Consider the following 19,986-nt stretch of genomic DNA (forward strand, 5'->3'; position numbering starts at 1 on the left):
CCCACAAATAACTTCCTCCTTATACATAAAAGCTTGTTGAAAAGTGTTTTGTCTTCACGTACAATCTGCCACATTTCATCGGTGTGTAATGACCTCTGTTTCCCACTCACCAAGTAACAACGAGGACATTTGAAGAACTTAGTACAGTGTGAAGTACAATACAAATGGCTTGTAGCACAGATATCCATATAGCGTTACTTCATTTGAGCCTTTATTGTACTTTTCTATATGTGCCTTTGTTCCTTTCTTTACTTTGGATATGAAGCAAATCAAATCAACTAGCGACTTGGAATTGAAACTCATCATTAAGTCCATAATAACTGGTATGCAGGACGTGATATGACACGGATGGCGGTGATCCACACCCTTCAAGTTCAACCCACGCAACACGCTAGGTAAATGGATCATTTGGACAACAAAAAGGACAACATTTAAAGTCATACTCGTAGTAGTATTAGTAATAGTCTACTATACCCACTTTGAAAATGACCTTGTTGATGAGCATGGTGAAGTGTTAATGAAATTAAGATAATTATTTAGATAAAAATACATTTAAACGTCTGTTATACATTTATATAAATAAAAACAAGTGGATCCAGAAAGCAAGCAAAGACACCAGACACACAATAAACATCTATGGAATTATTTACGATAAACATTTTGTTTTTCCTTCTGCCTGAAGTAATGTAGGAGAGCAACATTCTTCCTTTTTCATGTAACTGGGTCGGGTGTGTGAATTCAGCATAGCGTGAAGCACAAGCAAAAGAATAAAAGATGGAAAATATCCACTATCTAACAGAATAGGTTTTTCCACTTTTCTTTTCATAGAAAACATCTTGCGATGCACCTGGACAGATCTTCAGTGTTGTATCCTGGGTTCATCAGGTGTTTCGGGTCTTGCAACAGACACCCTCGCTCAGGCAACTCAGCCAGAATTTATCAAGTCCCGGCTTGTGTCCACGTAGCACTACCTCACCCACGACTCTCCTCTCCTGATCCACAGCCACCTTGAGGCAACTTCAGCTGCCTCTGCGACCATTGTTGTGGCCCTTAGCTTGCTTGCTCCTGTGATGCCCAGCATGCTGAGGGGGGACTGGCCAGCGAACCCTCTGCTCCCTACTTCGATGGGCTCACACCTCGTTCACCATCCGTTGGAGCGGCACTGCTCCACCAGCTCGGCGTACTTCGCTCTCTTCCTCTCCTTGGCTTCCTCGATGCAGACGTCGAGTTCCAAGAGGATGATCTGCTTTGAGGCTTCGGAGAGCAGCATCATGTCTATGGCCTCAGTGTTGTGATATTTTATGCATTCCGTTTATTGCATAAAATATCCTTCATTTGTTGCCAGTGAAAAGGTTGGCAAAGAATTCAGTTTGCCAAAAAAATAACATTTGAGAGCCACAGGACTGATAGGCCTCAAGCTGCCATGGGCTAAAATACCCACGAGAAGGACTGCATCACTACCACATGCAGAGAAAACATGAAGAGCATGGTTAAGGTTAAGGGCCTACCTGCTCAGGAGACGGCACCATATGAACCAGGTCAGAGGCACTAACATGGCCGCAGAGCCCTTAGGTGTACATGTCCATAAGAACCAGAGGCCCCAACATGGCGTCTGTCTAGATGCTGCAGATGACTGACTGGTGAAGTGGTGAGTGGGGCTTAAGGTTCTTGTTTGGAAAATTAAATGTTAAAGGTTAGCATGACAATTAATTCATATTATCATTCAAAGCAATTGTTTTGAATGCTTATTCAACTTTGAGAACATCTGATCTTCCCTCCACACAAGAATTGGTGCAGCATTCCAGAAATGGAATGAACATTTGTCCTAATGGATAAACGCATAAGGCTGGCTACTAGAGTGAAGTTTCTTACTACGTGTGTCCGATTTCGTCTGCTCTACAGTGTTCCAACCTGGGAACTCACAGAGTACAAACTCAGCAAGGTTGAGTTCATATGGCACGGGTTTCTGAGAAAGATGGTGCGGGTGGTTTTGAATGGAAGAATGCTCTTAGTCGGACTGACAGAAGAAAGAATATTGACCCAAAAAGTCAAAGGTGACTGAGTTTCAAGATCTCTAACAAACAGCTGCACTATACAACAGACACCCTCCCAATATGTGACTTATGCTACCGACAACATCTTAAGTATGTAGGTTATGTATGCAGTCTGGAATGTAAGAATTCTTGAAGTGAAAATCATGGCCACTTGATAGGTTGGATCAGTTGGATCAGAGGGTTGAATATAATTAGTTTTAGTTTATTCAAGGATGTAATACAGCACAGGTACAGATTTAGGTGGAATAGTCTTAGTGTAGGTGGTGAGGCGCAGTCTCCAGACGTGCTCCTTGGCTGGCGACCCCCTCTTCTCCCCAAACCAAAGGTTTGTGGTGAGCATTATAGGAAAGAAAGCGTGAATAACAAGAACAGATCCAGTGTCTCCCTTGATAAGGTATATGGCCCTGGCTATGTCCCAGACGGCCTGGTTGGTTCGTCCTTGTTGGGACATAAACAAATGGAGGATTGTTGGAAATAACATCTGGTATCAGTAGGAGAGGCACTGGCCTGTCCCCACACTAAGAATTATGGACACAGAGAGATCACTAAAAAACACCAACATTCTACATTCCTCCGTCTTGATCATATTAAACATAGTTTAAAGATCACCCTTTAAATGTAAACAAATAACAATTAACTAAATCAACAAAAGAATGCATGAAAGGCAGTAGTAAACATTATATATTGTGGCAACCCGCCTCGGGGAGTGAACCCACCAGCAACGGCTGGACTCTCCGTCCACCCCAGCCACGAGAGAGCCCCGAATGGGTGTGGAAGCCTGCCTTTTAAGCAGGCTTCCTCCCGGCTCCTCAGGTGCTCTGCATCATGTTGATTGTGACGAGGCCACAATATATAAGTATATATAGCAAACTACAGAAACGGGTTATATTTTACCTAAGGACGCCAAGAAAGATTTGGACTCAGATAGAGAGGCTGCTGGACATGGAGCACAGGTTCACGCAGAAGCGCCCCAAGGCCAATACTGCGCCGGAAAATATGATGATGATGATGATGGCCTAACCACTGTTAAGAATGTGATGCTCTGCATTGTACTAAACTTGGTAGGCCTAACCACCATTATGATGTGATGCTGTAGCTCTGCATTGGCCAGCATGGTTAAGAATTGTGTGTGTGTGTGTGTCATCACTTGTAGTAACCAGGAAACATTCTATTTACTTTATTTACCGGCATCTAGTTAATTGCTTACCTGATGTAAAACATGTTCTACAGCAGTCTACAGTTCTTGTTCTACAGCTGTCTTTTGTAACTTGATATAGGTAGGGTTGTTAAGTCATTAATCACTGCTGGCACAAAAGCATCATTCTAGGAAGTTAGTTTCCCTATCGGTTTAACCTTTTAAAACATTCCAGTGGAACATTGAGACACAAGGGGTTATATTTACACTTAACATAATTTAGAAAACCTGTGTGTGAGAGTGAAGGAAGGGAAATGTAAGATGCAAAAGTAGCAAAAGTAGAAAAGAAATGTATTCATGTCAAAATCACTGGATTTCCCCCAGACAATCATCTTGCTTCAGAGAGGAAGCAAAAGTAGGACGGGGCTGTGGAGGTGACAGGTTGTCTGGGTGGAAGGGACCTGTTGGGAGCCTTGGTCATGGTTGAAGAGAGGATCAACTCATCCCTGAAGGCCTGGAGAACAAGCAGCAAACAGGGCAGAAGGATGTTTGCAAAAATCCACACTTTCTCCTGCCTCGTTGCTGTAGAGATCGAAGAAATTGCGAGTGAACCAGGCTTCAAGATGGTCCACCTCCCTTAACCAGCCTTCAAGACGGTCCACCTCCCTCAACCAGGCTTCAAGACGGTCCACCTCCCTCAACCAGGCTTCAAGACAGTCCACCTCCCTGAACCAGGCTTCAAGACGGTTCACCTCCCTGGATCAGTCTTCACCTCCCTGGATCAGTCTTTATCACCCTGGAGCAGGCTTCACCTCCCTGGAGCAGGCTTCATATGGGCCTCCTCCTGTAGTAGAGGGTCTCAGGACCCCCATGGCTGCTGTCGTCTGCAACGTCCCGATTATGATGAAGCAGTACTTTTACCTTCCTCTCGTTTTTCCTCTCGTTGTTCGCAGTTCATTATTTGTTCTTAATATAGTTTGCATAATCGAGTTCTCCACATTTACTTAGACTGCTAACAAATAATAACAATCATGACGTTCAAGTAGAAAAAAAATATATATACACTATATATCTAGCATAGATTATCATCACACACGCTGTGGCAACCCGGCCCATGACAATCAATGTGATGCAGAGCACCTGAGGCCCAAAGGAGAGCAGACCTTAAAAAGCCTGCTCCAAGGTGCATTCAGGGCTCTCTTGGCTTGGGTGCACGGAGAGTCCAGCCGTTGTGGCTGTGGCACCTGATTATCTTTTTGTTATTTTAAGAACGATCCTTTATGTTTGATTAAAAGTGCCTTTGTGGCTTAACAACCCAGCGAATCGCGTGCTGTTTGAAGGAAGGCTGGTTCAGGAAGGCCGAGCCGAGCCGGGTTGCCACAACACACACACACACACACACATACCTGGAACCAGTTGTTCAATGGGGTTTACCTGCATTCCAGTAATGTCCAAACGTGTGAGTGCCAATGGAAACCTGGTCAACCGGACTGCCAGGAAAACCCTCTCCAACCCTTACTGGAATTGGCATCAGAACAAAGATCTGTCGAGATTATTTCTCAAGATAATACAACAATAATATGATTTATTTAGTGAATTTTAATACAAAAAGAGTATTAATGCTATAAACACAAGTGCCGCAGAGGTAAATGTGAATATGATATGTGACTGTACTGGGAGTGACATTTACACGTGACATCATCTGTGCAGAAATAGAATCCATTTAAAACAAGATCCAGATGGCAACATAATCTTACCAGTCTAGTTCTACAAAGCAGTCTTAACACAGAAAGATATGTTTCATCTCCCTGATGAGAGATGAAAAAGAGACATGGAACACCTTTAAGCACAGTTTGGTTAATTGTATTTTGTGTAAAGTATATTCATTTATTGGTATTGTTGATTTGACTTTTAAATTTTAGTCTGAATAAAAAGCTATAACATTGATTCGATTTGGAAACAATAGTGCATCCTCTCTTGGGATATGGTTTCCAATAGAGGGGTGGGTTGGTTGGGACAACCAATCAACGCAGTATCCAAGTCTTTAAACCCATGACTTAACCACAATTAACAATTATATGATTCATCAGCATAAAGAGACACTGCCCAGCATAACAAACTACTAACTAACTAATAACTGCACAAATGAATGTTCAGAGTGGGACCGAAAACAAAAGGTGTTGAGTAAATTCAACTGTGTTATTCAAATCATTGCCTCCCTGACTGTTAACCTTAAATAGTAATCTGGAAGAGAAAAAAAAAAAAAGTATTTATTTTTATTTTTATTTTTTAAGCATTTTTTGATTGTTGTTCAAATAGTTTAATAACATAACTAAATGTCATGCGGCCATATGTCACAACCACAGTTAAGTAAATTGAAGTCTGGCTCTCAAAAGAGAATGGTGAAGAAAGACAGGGAGAGATAAGACTCCCTGAGATAAGAGATAAGAAGACAAAATTGAGGAAGTCAGGTTCTGACTAACTTTAATTTACTAAGAAAGGTGAGCATAAACATTTAAACACACAAGATGATTCTTAACTACCTCCGTTATCATTGCTAAAACGAACAGAGACAACCCAAAGCAAGAGCAGATAATAGGCTAGGCTACACTTTCAAATGATGAGGCCTTGGTTATTAAGGTAAAGGATAAATAAAGTGTACGGTAGGCTAATATTGCAACAGCAGGCTACTGATTTAAAGCAACCTAATATAAAATTAATACTAAGCCGTTATTAGGCTACATGATAAATAATAACCTATGGCATATAGGCTAGTTAGCCGCAGATGTCATTGCATTACCAAATGGCTATATCATCCTAGCTGCCTGCTAGTGAAACTAGCAGGTGAAACTAGTGAAACTAGCAGGCAGCTAGGGCATCGGGACTTAGGGCCCATCGGGCATAGGGCCCAGAATTTGGTGCTACGTCCCTGCCTGCTAGCGTACTGCCCAAAGTCATTGAAATGCTAATCTGGGCCGTGCTCAAGCGCGGGTTTGAGCATGACATTTATAAACGGCAGAAAAACCCTGCTTAATGAATAAGCCCTAAATACATGGGAGTAAATGAACTAGGTATTAACAGGATCTACCATACTGTGAGCAAGTGGCAATGCACTGTAAACCCTGGCTACTGGTCAAAGTGGGCGGGCCTAATGCACTGTATACACTACACTGGCTACTGGTCAAAGTGGGTTGGCCTAATGCACTGTATACACTGGATACTGGTCAAAGTGGGTGGGCATAGAGAGCAGGTACCTTCCATTGCACATATTCAGTATCTACTAGGCTGCCTAAGCAGTCTTATCTGTTGGTGTTGTTGTAAAACACACCAACTTTGAATTTCCCCTGGGGATCAATTAAGTAGTTATCTATCTACAACATATATAGAATATGTTGTGGATGAGGCCGCTGACTACCTTGGGGAAATAGTTAGTAATAAAGCAGTTTAAAAGGGAAATACCTTAATTTTGCCCCAGGTGAAATGTTTTGTTTTACAAAAATAGTTTAGAGGTTTGTTTATTTATTCAACAGAGAAGGTTATGGCAGAACTTTACAGTATCACGATAAAAGGAAATAGGACTCACCTCTGTGTTACGCTCTGAGGAAGCACAGAAGGTTAAGGGGTGTCTTCGTGCCAGTAAGAACAACAAAAGGCATTCCAACACCTCAACCGAGACATGAAGACAAACTGGAGTCCACCGAGTCCCTTCCTCATTCCACATTTAGTTAGAAACTCTGGAGTGATTTATAACCTCTGACCCTCTATGACCTCCATAGGTAGCTCCAGAGCGTAGCGTCCCTAACCTCATTCATCTGGACCCTGTTAGATAGATAATCACAGTGGTGGTTAGCACCAGGTCCCCGGCTCTAACCCCCGTGGGGGGGACCGTTTTGCGTGGATTTTGCGTGTTCTCCCCATATTCACAAGGGTTTCCTCCCACACCAAAAATGACTCCTGCCACTGCCCTTGACGTAGGCACACTAGGCAGTAGCCCTGGAGTCTGTCATGTGGCTGCCCACTGCTCCCAGTGCTGCTAGTGATGGTTAAATGCTCCTAGTGCTGCTAGTGATGGTTAAATGCTCTTAGTGCTGCTAGTGATGGTTAAATGCTCTTAGTGCTGCTAGTGATGGTTAAATTCTCCTAGTACTAGTGATAGTTAAATGCTCCTAGTGCACCTAGTGATGGTTAAACACTCTTAGTGCTGCTAGTGATGGTTAAATGCTCCTAGGACTAGTGATGCTCCTAGTACTAGTGATGGAAGAGAAAAAAAAAAAAAGTCTTTTTTTTTTAAAGTCTTTTTTGATTGTTGAAATAGTTTAATAACATAACTAAATATCATGTGGCAATATGTCACAGCCACAGTTAAATTAATTGAAGTCTGGCTCTCAAAAGAGAATGGTGAAGAAAGACAGGGAGAGATAAGACTCTAAGAGATAAGAAGACAAAATTGAGGAAGTCAGGTTCTGACTAACTTTAATTTACTAAGAAAGGTGAGCACAAACATTTAAACACACAAGATGATTCTTAACTACCTCCGTTATCATTGCTAAAACGAACAGAGACAACCCAAAGCAAGAGCAGATAATAGGCTAGGCTACACTTTCAAATGATGAGGCCTTGGTTATTAAGGTAAAGGATAAATAAAGTGTACGGTAGGCTAATATTGCAACAGCAGGCTACTGATTTAAAGCAACCTAATATAAAATTAATACTAAGCCGTTATTAGGCCACATGATAAATAATAACCTATGGCATATAGGCTAGTTAGCCGCAGATGTCATTGCATTACCAAATGGCTATATCATCCTAGCTGCCTGCTAGTGAAACTAGCAGGTGAAACTAGTGAAACTAGCAGGCAGCTAGGGCATCGGGACTTAGGGCCCATCGGGCATAGGGCCCAGAATTTGGTGCTATGTCCCTGCCTGCTAGCGTACTGCCCAAAGTCATTGAAATGCTAATCTGGGCCGTGCTCAAGCGCGGGTTTGAGCATGACATTTATAAACGGCAGAAAAACCCTGCTTAATGAATAAGCCCTAAATACATGGGAGTAAATGAACTAGGTATTAACAGGATCTACCATACTGTGAGCAAGTGGCAATGCACTGTAAACCCTGGCTACTGGTCAAAGTGGGCGGGCCTATCTACAACATATATAGAATATGTTGTGGATGAGGCGTTTTACAAAAATAGTTTAGAGGTTTGTTTATTTATTCAACAGAGAAGGTTATGGCAGAACTTTACAGTATCACGATAAAAGGAAATAGGACTCACCTCTGTGTTACGCTCTGAGGAAGCACAGAGGTACAGGGGCGTCTTCTTGCCAGTAAGAACAACAAAAGGCATTCCAACACCTCAACCGAGACATGAAGACAAACTGGAGTCCACCGAGTCCCTTCCTCATTCCACATTTAGTTAGAAACTCTGGAGTGATTTATAACCTCTGACCCTCTATGACCTCTATAGGTAGCTCCAGAGCGTAGCGTCCCTAACCTCATTCATCTGGACCCTGTTAGATAGATAATCACAGTGGTGGTTAGCACCAGGTCCCCGGCTCAAACCCCCGTGGGGGGGGACCGTTTTGTGTGGATTTTGCGTGTTCTCCCCATATTCACAAGGGTTTCCTCCCACACCAAAAATGACTCCTGCCACTGCCCTTGACGTAGGCACACTAGGCAGTAGCCCTGGAGTCGGTCATGTGGCTGCACTGTGGCTGCCCACTGCTCCCAGTGCTGCTAGTGATGGTATAATGCTCTTAGTGCTGCTAGTGATGGTTTAATGCTCCTAGTACTAGTGATGGTTAAATGCTCCTAGTGCTCCTAGTGATGGTTAAACACTCTTAGTGCTGCTAGTGATGGTTAAATGCTCCTCCTACTAGTGATGGTTCAATGCTCCTAGTACTAGTGATGGTTAAATGCTCCTAGTGCTGCTAGTGATGGTTAAACACTCTTAGTGCTGCTAGTGATGGTTAAATGCTCCTCCTACTAGTGATGGTTCAATGCTCCTAGTACTAGTGATGGTTAAATGCTCCTCCTACTAGTGATGGTTCAATGCTCCTAGTACTAGTGATGGTTCAATGCTCCTCCTATTAGTGATGGTTAAATGCAGAGTCCTCAATTTCCTTCGGGATCAATAAAGTATTCAAAACTGAAAAAGAAGAGGACTATTGTGTTTAAGTTCCCGGGCATCACAGCCAACACCAGGAAGAGGAGGGGGAGGAAAAGGACTGGACCTGTTTCATTGTTTGGAGCGTTCTTGTGTATGCACTCTTTTTACCGTTCATATTGTCTGTGTGGGCTAAGCCTTGACTGAGTAATAATCTGAACAGCTCTTTGGTGCAAACATGCGTTGTTTTTTAAGGTGCTTTATAAATACAGGAAATTCGAAACTTAGCTGATGCATTTAACGTTTGAGTTACATTTGCATACAACTTAGTTTCGTTTTAACAGGATGTCCCCGTCAACAATTAGGTCTACACCCGCGGACCCTGCTATAAGGTATGCATTACAAGATTCTACAGAATCACACTCCGGCCAAAACCCAAAAGTTGGCAGCCCTGTGACCTGCAAAACACGACTACATGGCTGGTATTCACAAAAGAATACCATTAAATGAATAAAAAAACACTTAAACCGTTTGGAAACCGAAATTAAGTAGTAGGCTCTACATCGACGTCGTGGATGCATCATGTATTATAGGAACATCAGTAGAAGCTTCTGAGCTAAGGTTAGTGCATGTTGGTGCATGATTTCACCGCGATGATTGGCTGACCGTTGAGCTGCGCTTCCGGAGTACCAGAGGGAGGAGAGACGAGGTCAGGTACTACCGCTTACCGAAGACATCAGTTATCAGTTATATGTCTATTACAAGCACATAACCCTTCTTTTAATGGAGGTCTTTGGTTTTTTCTTTGTGGTTTTCTCTGCATCGCTGGCCCCGGGTAAGAAGACCGTAACGGATATTTTAAAGCTGAAAGATATTTTTTGTCACATGACTGTGCGCATCGTACACAATTACCTCAATTGAATCACCATGTTCGTTTAAATGGTTTTCCATTACGAACATTATTATTTTTTAAAGATTGTTGTTGTAAAGTGTATTCGGACTGTTTGCATGTGACTGTTGTCCGTCTTTTTGTACAGGGGAGTTCCGATTCATCGACGAATACTCCAAGAGCGACATCAGTCACGGGACCCTGGTAAGCTGTGCTCCTCTAGCCCAGTGTGCGTTTCATTACGGTGACCATTAAAGCTCACCTAACAGTGTGACATTTGTGTCCTTGTCCCTGCGCTGTATAAATAAAAATAAATACAAATAAATAAAACGAAAGTGAAAGTCTGGCTTCAGAACAGTATGTCTGTCTTGTTCCTAGAGTCCTGATATATGTTCAGAATGCAGCCAGATTATGAAGATAACCGCAGAAAAAGGCTCCAACAACGACACACAGGTGAGAATATTGCAATTTAATATACATAATAATAATAATAATAATACATTTTACATCATTGTTTTTTGTCAGAAAAAATAACAATTTAACTTAAACCAAAGAGTAAATGCAGGTAAACATTTCTGATCAATAAACAGATTGAATAGCTGTGTGCATAAATGAACCATGTCCTTCCAACTGCCAACTTCCTCTTTCACTGATTTCACACAAGGCCAAAGACAGAAATGAAAGACCGTTTGTAAGTGAAACACCAATGTGTGTACTTCTGCAGGAAGTACTTCATGAGAAGCTGAAACACCTGTGCAGGCGTCTCAGCAGTGATGAACACGACAACTGCAAATCTCGGGTGGACACCTATCTTCCCGAGATCGCTCGACTGGTGAGAGCTGAAATGTTAACTCCAAGGCTGGTTACGGCGTGTTTAAAGGGCTGGTTACAGTCTGTTTAAAGGGCTGGTTTCAGCATGTTTAAAGGGCTGGTTATGGCCTGTTTAAAGGGCTGGTTACGGGCTGTTTAAAAGGCTGGTTACGGCCTGTTTAAAGGGATGGTTACGGCCTGTCTAAAGGGCTGGTTACGGCCTGTTTAAAGGGCTGGTTACGGCCTGTTTAAAGGGCTGGTTACGGCCTGTTTAAAGGGCTGGTTATGGCGTGTTAAAAGGACTGGCAACAGCCTGTTTGAAGGACTGGCAACAGCCTGTTTAAAGGGCTGGTTACAGCCTTATAAAGGGCTGGTTACAGCGCATTTTGTTTCTATGCTAAGTACGACTTTGGACGTGACAATACCCCCCTGTAGAAGCCCCGGGAGGTGTGCCAGGTCCTGGGCCACTGTGTTCTGGCACTGGTCGGACCTGCTCAGGTCGTCCCCAAAACAGAGGTCTCTCCTCCTCCGTTCAGCCCTGACCTCAGTACTCAGGTCAGTCCAAACAGTCCTACTCAACAAGGTACATGTCATTTGTTTACATCACAGTTTCACGGTGCATCTCAACTGAAAAGTATCAGATAGTACTGACCATAATAATAACTATAAAACAGAAGTATACTTCTATAAATGCACTTTTAATCTGTATAGTACCATAGCCCATTTACACTGAACACAACTCTTTCCAGTTCAGCCCCCAGTGCACGCTGTGTTTGTTCCTGATCAGAAAGATGGAGGACATGCTGCCTAAAAACAGGACGGAGGTGAGCCTTCTTCAAACTTCCTGCTGTTGTTGCATTACATTCACAAGTAGAAGGCCACACAGCAACGGCAGGCAGGATGAGCCTCCAGCTCTCCAGCTTGTCATCGTCAGCTCAGTGAAGTGACAGCTCTCAATGGGACTGCAGTCCCTCTCACCTCACAGTGTGTGTCGGATCAGAAGTCATATTAATATTGTCTTATTTATATGTAATAGGTATTGATAGGTTCAAGAGAGGGAGTCACATAATGCAAACCAATCTACACATTGGGTTGGATTGACACGACTCTCTTCTCCCCTGGCAGGACGCGGTGGTGAAGCTCATGGGACAAGTGTGCGCCCTGCTCCCCAGCAGCTACAAGGGGAAATGCAACGACTTCATTGATAAATATGGAAAGCAGATTGTTGAGTTTCTGCTGTCCTCAGCGGCTCCACATTCGATCTGTGCCCTGCTGCACCTCTGCCTGCTGGAGGAGGCGTCTACTGTGGGTGAGGAAACGCAAAGTGAGGCTCAGCTCCATGCTTGTGGATGATGTTGTAGAAATGGGACGGGTATTTCATTGTTGACCTCCCCAGAGATGCTGCCTCCTTCCTCGGACTGCCAGGCGTGTCGTCACCTGGTGGTTCTCAGCAGGCTTCACCTCGACCTCAACTCCACCCGGCCTACCCAGACCTCGGCCTTCCTCGGGTCTGTCTGTCTCCAGCACCCTAACGCTATCCCTAAGGTACACCCACCGTTTACATCTGGATGGAGTCAAAATATCCTGAATGGAACTGATCAAATACCAAAGTCTGGTGTGGAAATGAGTGGAAACACTTTGTCTCTTGTGTGTCCGTGTTTCTCTCTTCTAGTGCGAGGTGTTTCTGAAAAACTTTGGGACTCGGCTGCAAAGGGTTCTGGGAAACCAGTTGGACGCTTCAGATCCCTGCGAGGTGAGATGTGTTCATCACTAAAGTGTTTGTCTCAGTGAACCATCTTTGAAATGGTCGACAAATGAGAAGCAAAATGAGAACTGTGTCCTTGTCCTTTTGCTTCTGGTTCCCCATGATGTAAAATTCTCTGTGGCTGGTTCCTCTTTTCAGGTTTTTTTTAAACGGTTGTCTTCTGCTGTTCTTTCCTCCAGAGAGCAGAGCTATGTGCTGCAGTGAAAGACTCCTCCAGCTCCCAGACACAGCACTGCAACCTGGGGCCAACCTTCTGGTGCCAAGACGTGAAGTCGGCGCTGATGTGTGGTGTGAGTTCCCTCTGTCAGGAGGGCTTCTTTTAAATACTTGATTATAAATGATCTTGTCATTCCAGCAGCTATCTCTTAATCACATTTTCAGCAAAAAAACTAAATTCTGCAAGTGCCATCTGACTATGTACGATGGTCTGTCAAAAATATCAAACAGCCGGCAAAAGAACAACCAATGAGGGCCGGTTTAGTAGCGACTGCTCAGTAAGATCGTCTGCAAAGTCAAGTTCCTGTTGCCTTTCTCCCGGTTTGGGGTCTTCAGACGTCGTGGGTGGGTGGAGGGGTATTGGGCACAGGGACGTTTTCACATTCTTGCCTACTGCTCCGTTAGGATCGGGGTAATCTGTGTTCATCCACAGTGTTTCCCACAGACCAGGTAGCAATATGTGGCGGATTGGTTGACGGGGGAAGGGGTTTAACAAACCCGATTAACAAAATCGTGTTAAAATAAAATAAGAAAAGCGGAATCAATCTGTGGCGCTGTGTGCCACACATTGGCCTATGTATGGGAAACACTGATCCATACACTCAAATCCCACAGTGATACATTTCCCTCTGGTTTCTTACGAAGGAACTATGTGGGTAACTGACTGATGAAGCGCACTAAGTGGTCAGAGGCCGATCATGTCCTCCTCTCCTCTTGGGTTCACAAACTCCAGCAGGGAAGCGTGGATGGCCCAAGGGGAAGTTTGCTTCTTCACTGCCTGATGTGGATCAATGAATTCTTTACCGTTCTGCCTCCAGGGTGTGGAGTTAAACCGGGTATCTTTGTGTGTGTGTATCTTTAATAATAAATACAAAAAATAAATACACTTTACCGACTTACCTATCAGCCCGCTCGATTCGACAGGTCATCCAATAACCGGCCATGTATTGGACCCTTTTCCAGTTTCCAAGGATGAAGATCTAATGATTTAGTGTAACAAACCATCTGGCATCAGGTTACGACCCAACCTGTTATGTTCATTTCATGCACAGGATGACAGACGCCATAGTGTTGCAACAATACCGCATTCAGACCGTGTCTGTGAGCGCTGGTATGTTGGGGTGGTGTCCCTCTCCAGCGTCACTGGGACATTTCAAAACAAGGCTGTCCCATCAAAGATCAGACTGTAGGTCTGGTTCTGGGTGTAACAGAGATATGTTATTTCCCATTGACATTTGACTGAGGGAACCGGCGCCTCGGAGGCGGGACTTATTAGAGGTCTATGAGTGTATTGTAGGTCTGGTTCTGGGTGTAATGAGTGTATTGTAGGTCTGGTTCTGGGTGTAATGAGGGGTATGGAATGTTTGGAGCAGTACTGCAAGCATTCAGTACGTTTACATGCACAGCTTAATCCGATTCATTGAAATGATGGAGATGGAGAAATTATATGGACCCGAAGTGAACTGACAGATGTCTACTGAAATATTGCTTTCTCCTCCATGTTCGGTTAAATCTGGAGTTCAGAGAGTCAAAGCCAAAGTTCCTTTCCCCCAATTCCTTCGCCATAATGGCCGAGATAACCCCCACTATGAGTCTTTACTTGTTGTGGAAGTACCCGAGAGTCGGAGAACCCGACGCAGTCTGTAAGATTCAAAATATCAGAGAATACCCCCGTCAGTTCGGCCGTGGCACAATGAATGAATAAAGATCGTAGTTACTACTTTACAACCTTGTTGATGAGCAACATTTAGAAAAACATGTACTTTTAATTCAGCCTTGGGTGAAATCGAAGCGTAGTGTGTACTGAATGCATGTTGATGATGATACACTCCTTATAGGGGGTAACTACATGAAACAAAACCGGCGAAACCGGCTTCCTCCATCTTCTGCGCCAGCTTTTTAAATAAATCACCGACACTAAGTGAATTTACAGCTGTCTACTGAAAACATTTTTCTCCCGCCGGAGACCCACATTTAGAAAAACATGTACATATTCAGCCTTGGGTGAAATCTAAGTGTAGTGTCTGTGTGCTTCCACCTTTACTGAATGCATGCCATACGTGCTCCCACGGCCGGGGAGCGCGTATGGCATGCATTCAGTAGTTGGATTAACCCAATAATTAGACTTTCTTGAGTCTCATGTAAACGCACTTGGAGTGGCGCCAACTTCAGGTCAACATTGGGTCATAAATATTTCGTTCAAATGTGTTCCACCAAAAAGTAGGCTATATCTATATCACTTCTCCAAAGTCCTGCTTGCAGAATTTGAGGTTCATAACAGTAGTTCATGAATTATTTACAAATTATTTATCTGTAATTTATTTGATTTTTTCCAAATTTTGGTTGTGATGATGTATGATTTAACCGTTCCATCAATTGACAAATGCGTTTTATAAGTGCGTTACGAGTGGCGGGGCTTGCACTTATTTTCCATAAACATGCCCGAATAAATGGGAGTAGGCCTAGCTTAATTACATTTCAGTCACTCATTTAGAAATGTAGAAATCATGGACGTAACTGACTTCACACTGCTCACTCGCATCGTCCAGCGGGAGTGGCAAAGCAGGTGCAAACTGTTCCCACCTGCAGGCTTACGGAAAGAGTCAAACACCTGTCTGTCTTTTTGGTGACTCTCAGATTGTATTGATCAGGGCCCGGTTTCCCGAAACCTTCTTAAAGCCTTCTTAAGGCTATGTCATTTGTAACCTCTACTTTAAGTTCTACCTTAACATCTCGCGTGTTTCCCAAAACGTTCTTTGCTACGAATCTCTTTTGTACGTCGTTCGTTGGTAGGGTTAGTCTGAAGCACTCGTAGAACCTTCTTAGCTCTACCGTAGTGATGATTCAGCTCCTGACGCTAGTCGCCGCCACTACAGTAACCTTTAGAAATCCCTGTTGCGCATGGAACAGCCACATTGGCAGTGTTGTGTTTCACCAATATACAGTACAGTACATATACGGTACGGCAGGCGAGGTCAGCTCAACTCGCTTCCAATAATTTCAAAAACTCACAACTTCAAAAAATTATTGTATTCATTTTACAATTCAAAAATGAACAAAACTGTCTTTTAAATTAAGGAAATTATACTGGCAAACGAATAAACCATTATAAGCAACGAGTGGACTTAATAAGCGGTCTAAAGACTTTTTTCAACCACGCCCCTTTCCCTTGACGGTGCGCAAAGCCCGCACACAGACAAGTAGCAAAAAGCAAAGCAGTCTCAGCATAAACAGTATTATAGCCTATAATAAGCTAAATAAACTATTCAAAATGTCTATTTTCATAAATAATAAGTCAGACACCTTTGTAAACAGAAAATCAACAGGCTAATTTCAAAGGCTGCGACAGACGTAATTAAGGATGTCATTGCCTCAATCTCCTCCGCTGCTTAGCCTATATATTTTCTATTTTTAAATCAGTGTAGGCTATGCTATGTTCGCCCATGGTTAAATAAATGTTTAGGCCTACTAGAAGGATTTCGCGCAATGTTTTATTCGCAAAGACTGCAATATTTTGTAGAACACTGTAATGCACCTGCGCATGAAATGGAAAATCGATCTCTGACAATCAATTTCAGCACGTTGAGGCCACGGAATTTAACTGTACTAGAGTACGGATGGCGTGCTCACACTAGCCAAACAATCTAGACTTTAAGGGGCAAAAGTACTCGGGCACGGTACAGATGGCCTAGTGTGAGGGCACCCTAAGAGACCGTTCGGGAACCACGCCTATAGAGGTAAACAACTTTGATAAGTCTAAACGTAGGAGTCTTCGTAGCGCGCTAAGAGTGGATGTTATCGGGAAGCATTACAATGCACGTACATTTCCTCTTCTTGTATGTCCTTGACGCGTGGTTGTAAGCCCAACCTGCTCCCTGACATAGTTGATCTGTCAATCATTTGTTACTCTGCCAACCATTGGTATGTCAGGAATGTTGCCAGCGATTCTTTAGAACGATTGGTGGGGCAGAGGAAGGTTGAGGGAGGTGGCGGTGTGCTATCGCAGTGCAGCGCAGCGTAGCGTTCTATCACGCAGCGCAGAGTTCTATCACGCAGCACAGAGTTCTATTGCGTTTGCTTTATTTAAAGGGTCAGACAACGAAAACGTGCTGGTTCACTTCGTTTCAATATTGAGGGTTTTTTGCAAGAAACCTTGTGCCCCCCCAGAGATGGCGCCAGTGACTGCAAGTGATATTGCGGCCGTAGGCTCCTATTGGAAACATGAGCCACTAAGGGGAAACACAGCTGAAGGTGGTTTGCTTGCTATGAACCGCAGCACTGTCTGTTCTCAGGTCAAAGATAAGAGCAGAACAAAACATACACGCAATATTCTGGATGACTTACTTGAGTTTATAACCTTATTACCAGATGTATTACCAGTTAGACTAGTTGATTTAGGAGGAGCCCGAAGAAGGAAAGATATTTCGAGCCAGTGCTGGTAAAACGGAAAAGACCAGGGTTAGGGTTTTTTATGTAATACATTTTTTTTTTATTTGAGTGAGTTTATCTTTTCAAATGAATGTACACAAATGGATTGCACAGGACAAAGGATACTCCAATACTGCAACCCTAACCCTGACAAAAAAGGACATTGGCCTAATTCGTTAGGCTGCCACCAAACTGATTAAGTTAGTGGCACCAGTAGACAAAAACCTTACTATTGCCGCTTTTCCACCGACAGTACCAGCTTGACTCGACTCGCCTTTTTTTGCGTTTCCATTGGCAAAAAAAGTACCCGGTACCTAGTACCGGGTACTTTTTTTAGTACTACCTCCGTCGAGGTTCCAAGCGAGCGGAGTAGGTACTTTAGTGTGACGTAAACAGGCTGCTGGCAACTGATTGGCCAGCGGCTGTAAATGGGAATAATCACTCAAAGTTAAGTTGTGTCCGGCGGTGTTGGAGTCCACGAACCCGCTCCCGAGGGGGACACTGATCAGCGTTTCGCCGTGTGTGTCGCTCCTTTCCCGGGGCTAGAGTTAGGCTGCACATGGTTGTGTGTGTCGACGGAGTCTGGAGTCCACGAACCCGCTCCAGGATCAGCGTTTCACTGTTTCGTTTTAGTCTCGTTCCTTTCCCAGGGCTTGAGTTTCGCCTCCATCAACGTTACCGTATGACAACAATAGACGCGCAGTCATTGCGCTTTTTATTTTATTTTATTTCCCATCATAACCTTTCCCGGGAATCAGGAAATAGTCGATCAGATTCAGATTTCCAGAGAATCGCGTCTCCCGTGATTAAAACCTAATGACGACCCGCCCATGTTGGAGAGGTTCTTTTCTACGACCCGCCCACATTGAAGAGGTACTTTTTTAGATGGAAACGCGACGTGCCTGGAACCAAACCGAGTCGAGGCGAGTCGAGTCGAGCTGGTACTGTCGGTGGAAAAGCGGCATATGGAAGCTCCCAAACCCCGTCCAACAGGTGGCAACAGTCACAGCTGGTGGGATTTCACCACTATCTATGCAAGTGCTTCAAACCAGGAAATGAAATCTACCACGAGTACGTACGGTCTGCCAGTACTCAGAATGTTGATTGTCCAATCACATTCCAGAACACACAGTCATCTGCAAAAAGTGAACAGAAGTTTGTCCCTCCCCCTTAAACTCACACACCAGCCTTCCCAGAATCCCTTGCCCCACGCGAGCATGTGTCAACTACAAAGTGACTGGGAGGCGAGGGCCACACTCGAGGCCCGGTGTTTGGTGGGCGAAGTCGTCACCGCTCCAGCCGAGCTACTGCATCACATCACGCAGCTGCACAGCCAGTTACAGTGGACACAACTTTATTAAGTTATCTTAATTCTGAACGTCTTCTGCTGGGCTCAATCTTAAAGATGTGAATTTAATATAAACGCGTACCTTGGCCAAATAGTCTCATGTTCTGTGCTTGATTAATTTAGGACCTGATGCCTTCATGAATGCCCGAAATACTGCTACACTACCAGGTCAATACCAGGACTTTTAAGATGATTTAAATGCAAAAGTGAAACATGGACATTATAATACCAATCTCCATCGTAGGGTAGAGGCAGCCTCCAGCCTTACCCCGACCCAGGGAACCCCAATACGCTGAGCTGTAGCAGGACAAGGATCTTTAAATCAACACAAATCCCTTCAGATTGGGCATTTAAAACCAACTGTATGGGGGAATGCCGACAATTGTTTTACTTTATCAAAACCAGAATGATTATTAGAGGGTCTCCTGCAGGGTCACACACCGTTGGAGAAATGTTTCACAAAATGATTTTCCCTCTCCATCTCTCCGTAGAATCTGGCCTACTGCAAGAAACACCTGTGGAGATGAGACAGCCCTGCATCTCGGAGCGTTTTCTGCTGACAATCCCTTTCTATATTTGCTGCATTGATTGTTTTCGCTTGCCATTTACTTATAAACCTTGCATGCATAATGCTGAGAGCCCCGTTCTTAAATAACAAAGAAATACAGACTTAATCTGGATGACATTGAATGCCTCCACAAGCCATTAGCTTCTCATTCTTTTCTAGTACAATACTGGATCCCTGCAACATACACTAGCCTGCAGTACAAGCTTGCAGCATCTACTACCAGCTGCAGGGCTAGAGGACTTTGGTTCAACTGCATGTTCCCCCTCTCCAAAAGACCTTTAAGGTAACATAAAAAAAATGAATTCTAACCTTTTTACCTCATCAGGTCCACTTTGCATCCATTTCAACAAAGAACACACAAGTGCATTTGTACAGCAATGTACTTAGAACTATGACCGTAATCACCATAATGTCCTCTCAAAGATCACCATTATGTTGAATGCTCCTTCTTTGCGTTGCACATGCCTTATATATTCTGATTCACTCAATATTACTGTATGAAAGATACACTGGAATGCTGTTTTATGAAATAGATATGTTTGTCTTGCCACTGTTTTATTGATACTTTATAAAGTAATAAAACAACGTGGCCTCCATTTTGTGTTCCTCCTCCGTTTGATTGGCTGAATCTGCTTCGTTGAGCTCTTAAGCAGCTGTACTTTGAGATTAAA

The 19,986-nt window shown here is 43.6% G+C and overlaps 1 protein-coding gene across 2 annotated transcripts; it reads left to right on the forward strand.

Annotated features, from left to right (window-relative positions):
• The first annotated feature begins 9,995 nt into the window (after positions 1–9,995).
• On the forward strand, positions 9,996–19,873 carry sftpbb (surfactant protein Bb). Of its 2 annotated transcripts, none has more exons than XM_084468353.1 (11): positions 9,996–10,126; positions 10,329–10,384; positions 10,559–10,633; positions 10,905–11,012; positions 11,426–11,545; positions 11,740–11,814; positions 12,116–12,314; positions 12,387–12,535; positions 12,663–12,743; positions 12,935–13,045; positions 19,239–19,873. In XM_084468353.1, the coding sequence occupies exons 1-11, from the start codon at positions 10,075–10,077 to the stop codon at positions 19,272–19,274; spliced, it is 1,062 nt and encodes a 353-aa protein (XP_084324479.1). In that variant the 5' UTR covers positions 9,996–10,074; the 3' UTR covers positions 19,275–19,873. The 2 variants fall into 2 exon arrangements, with proteins under 2 accessions (XP_084324479.1, XP_084324480.1); XM_084468354.1 differs by having other exon boundaries at positions 12,116–12,299.
• The last annotated feature ends 113 nt before the right edge of the window (positions 19,874–19,986 follow it).

The sequence above is a fragment of the Micromesistius poutassou genome, assembly GCF_964030765.1.
Source record: "Micromesistius poutassou genome assembly, chromosome: 5".
NCBI classification, from domain to species: domain Eukaryota; kingdom Metazoa; phylum Chordata; class Actinopteri; order Gadiformes; family Gadidae; genus Micromesistius; species Micromesistius poutassou.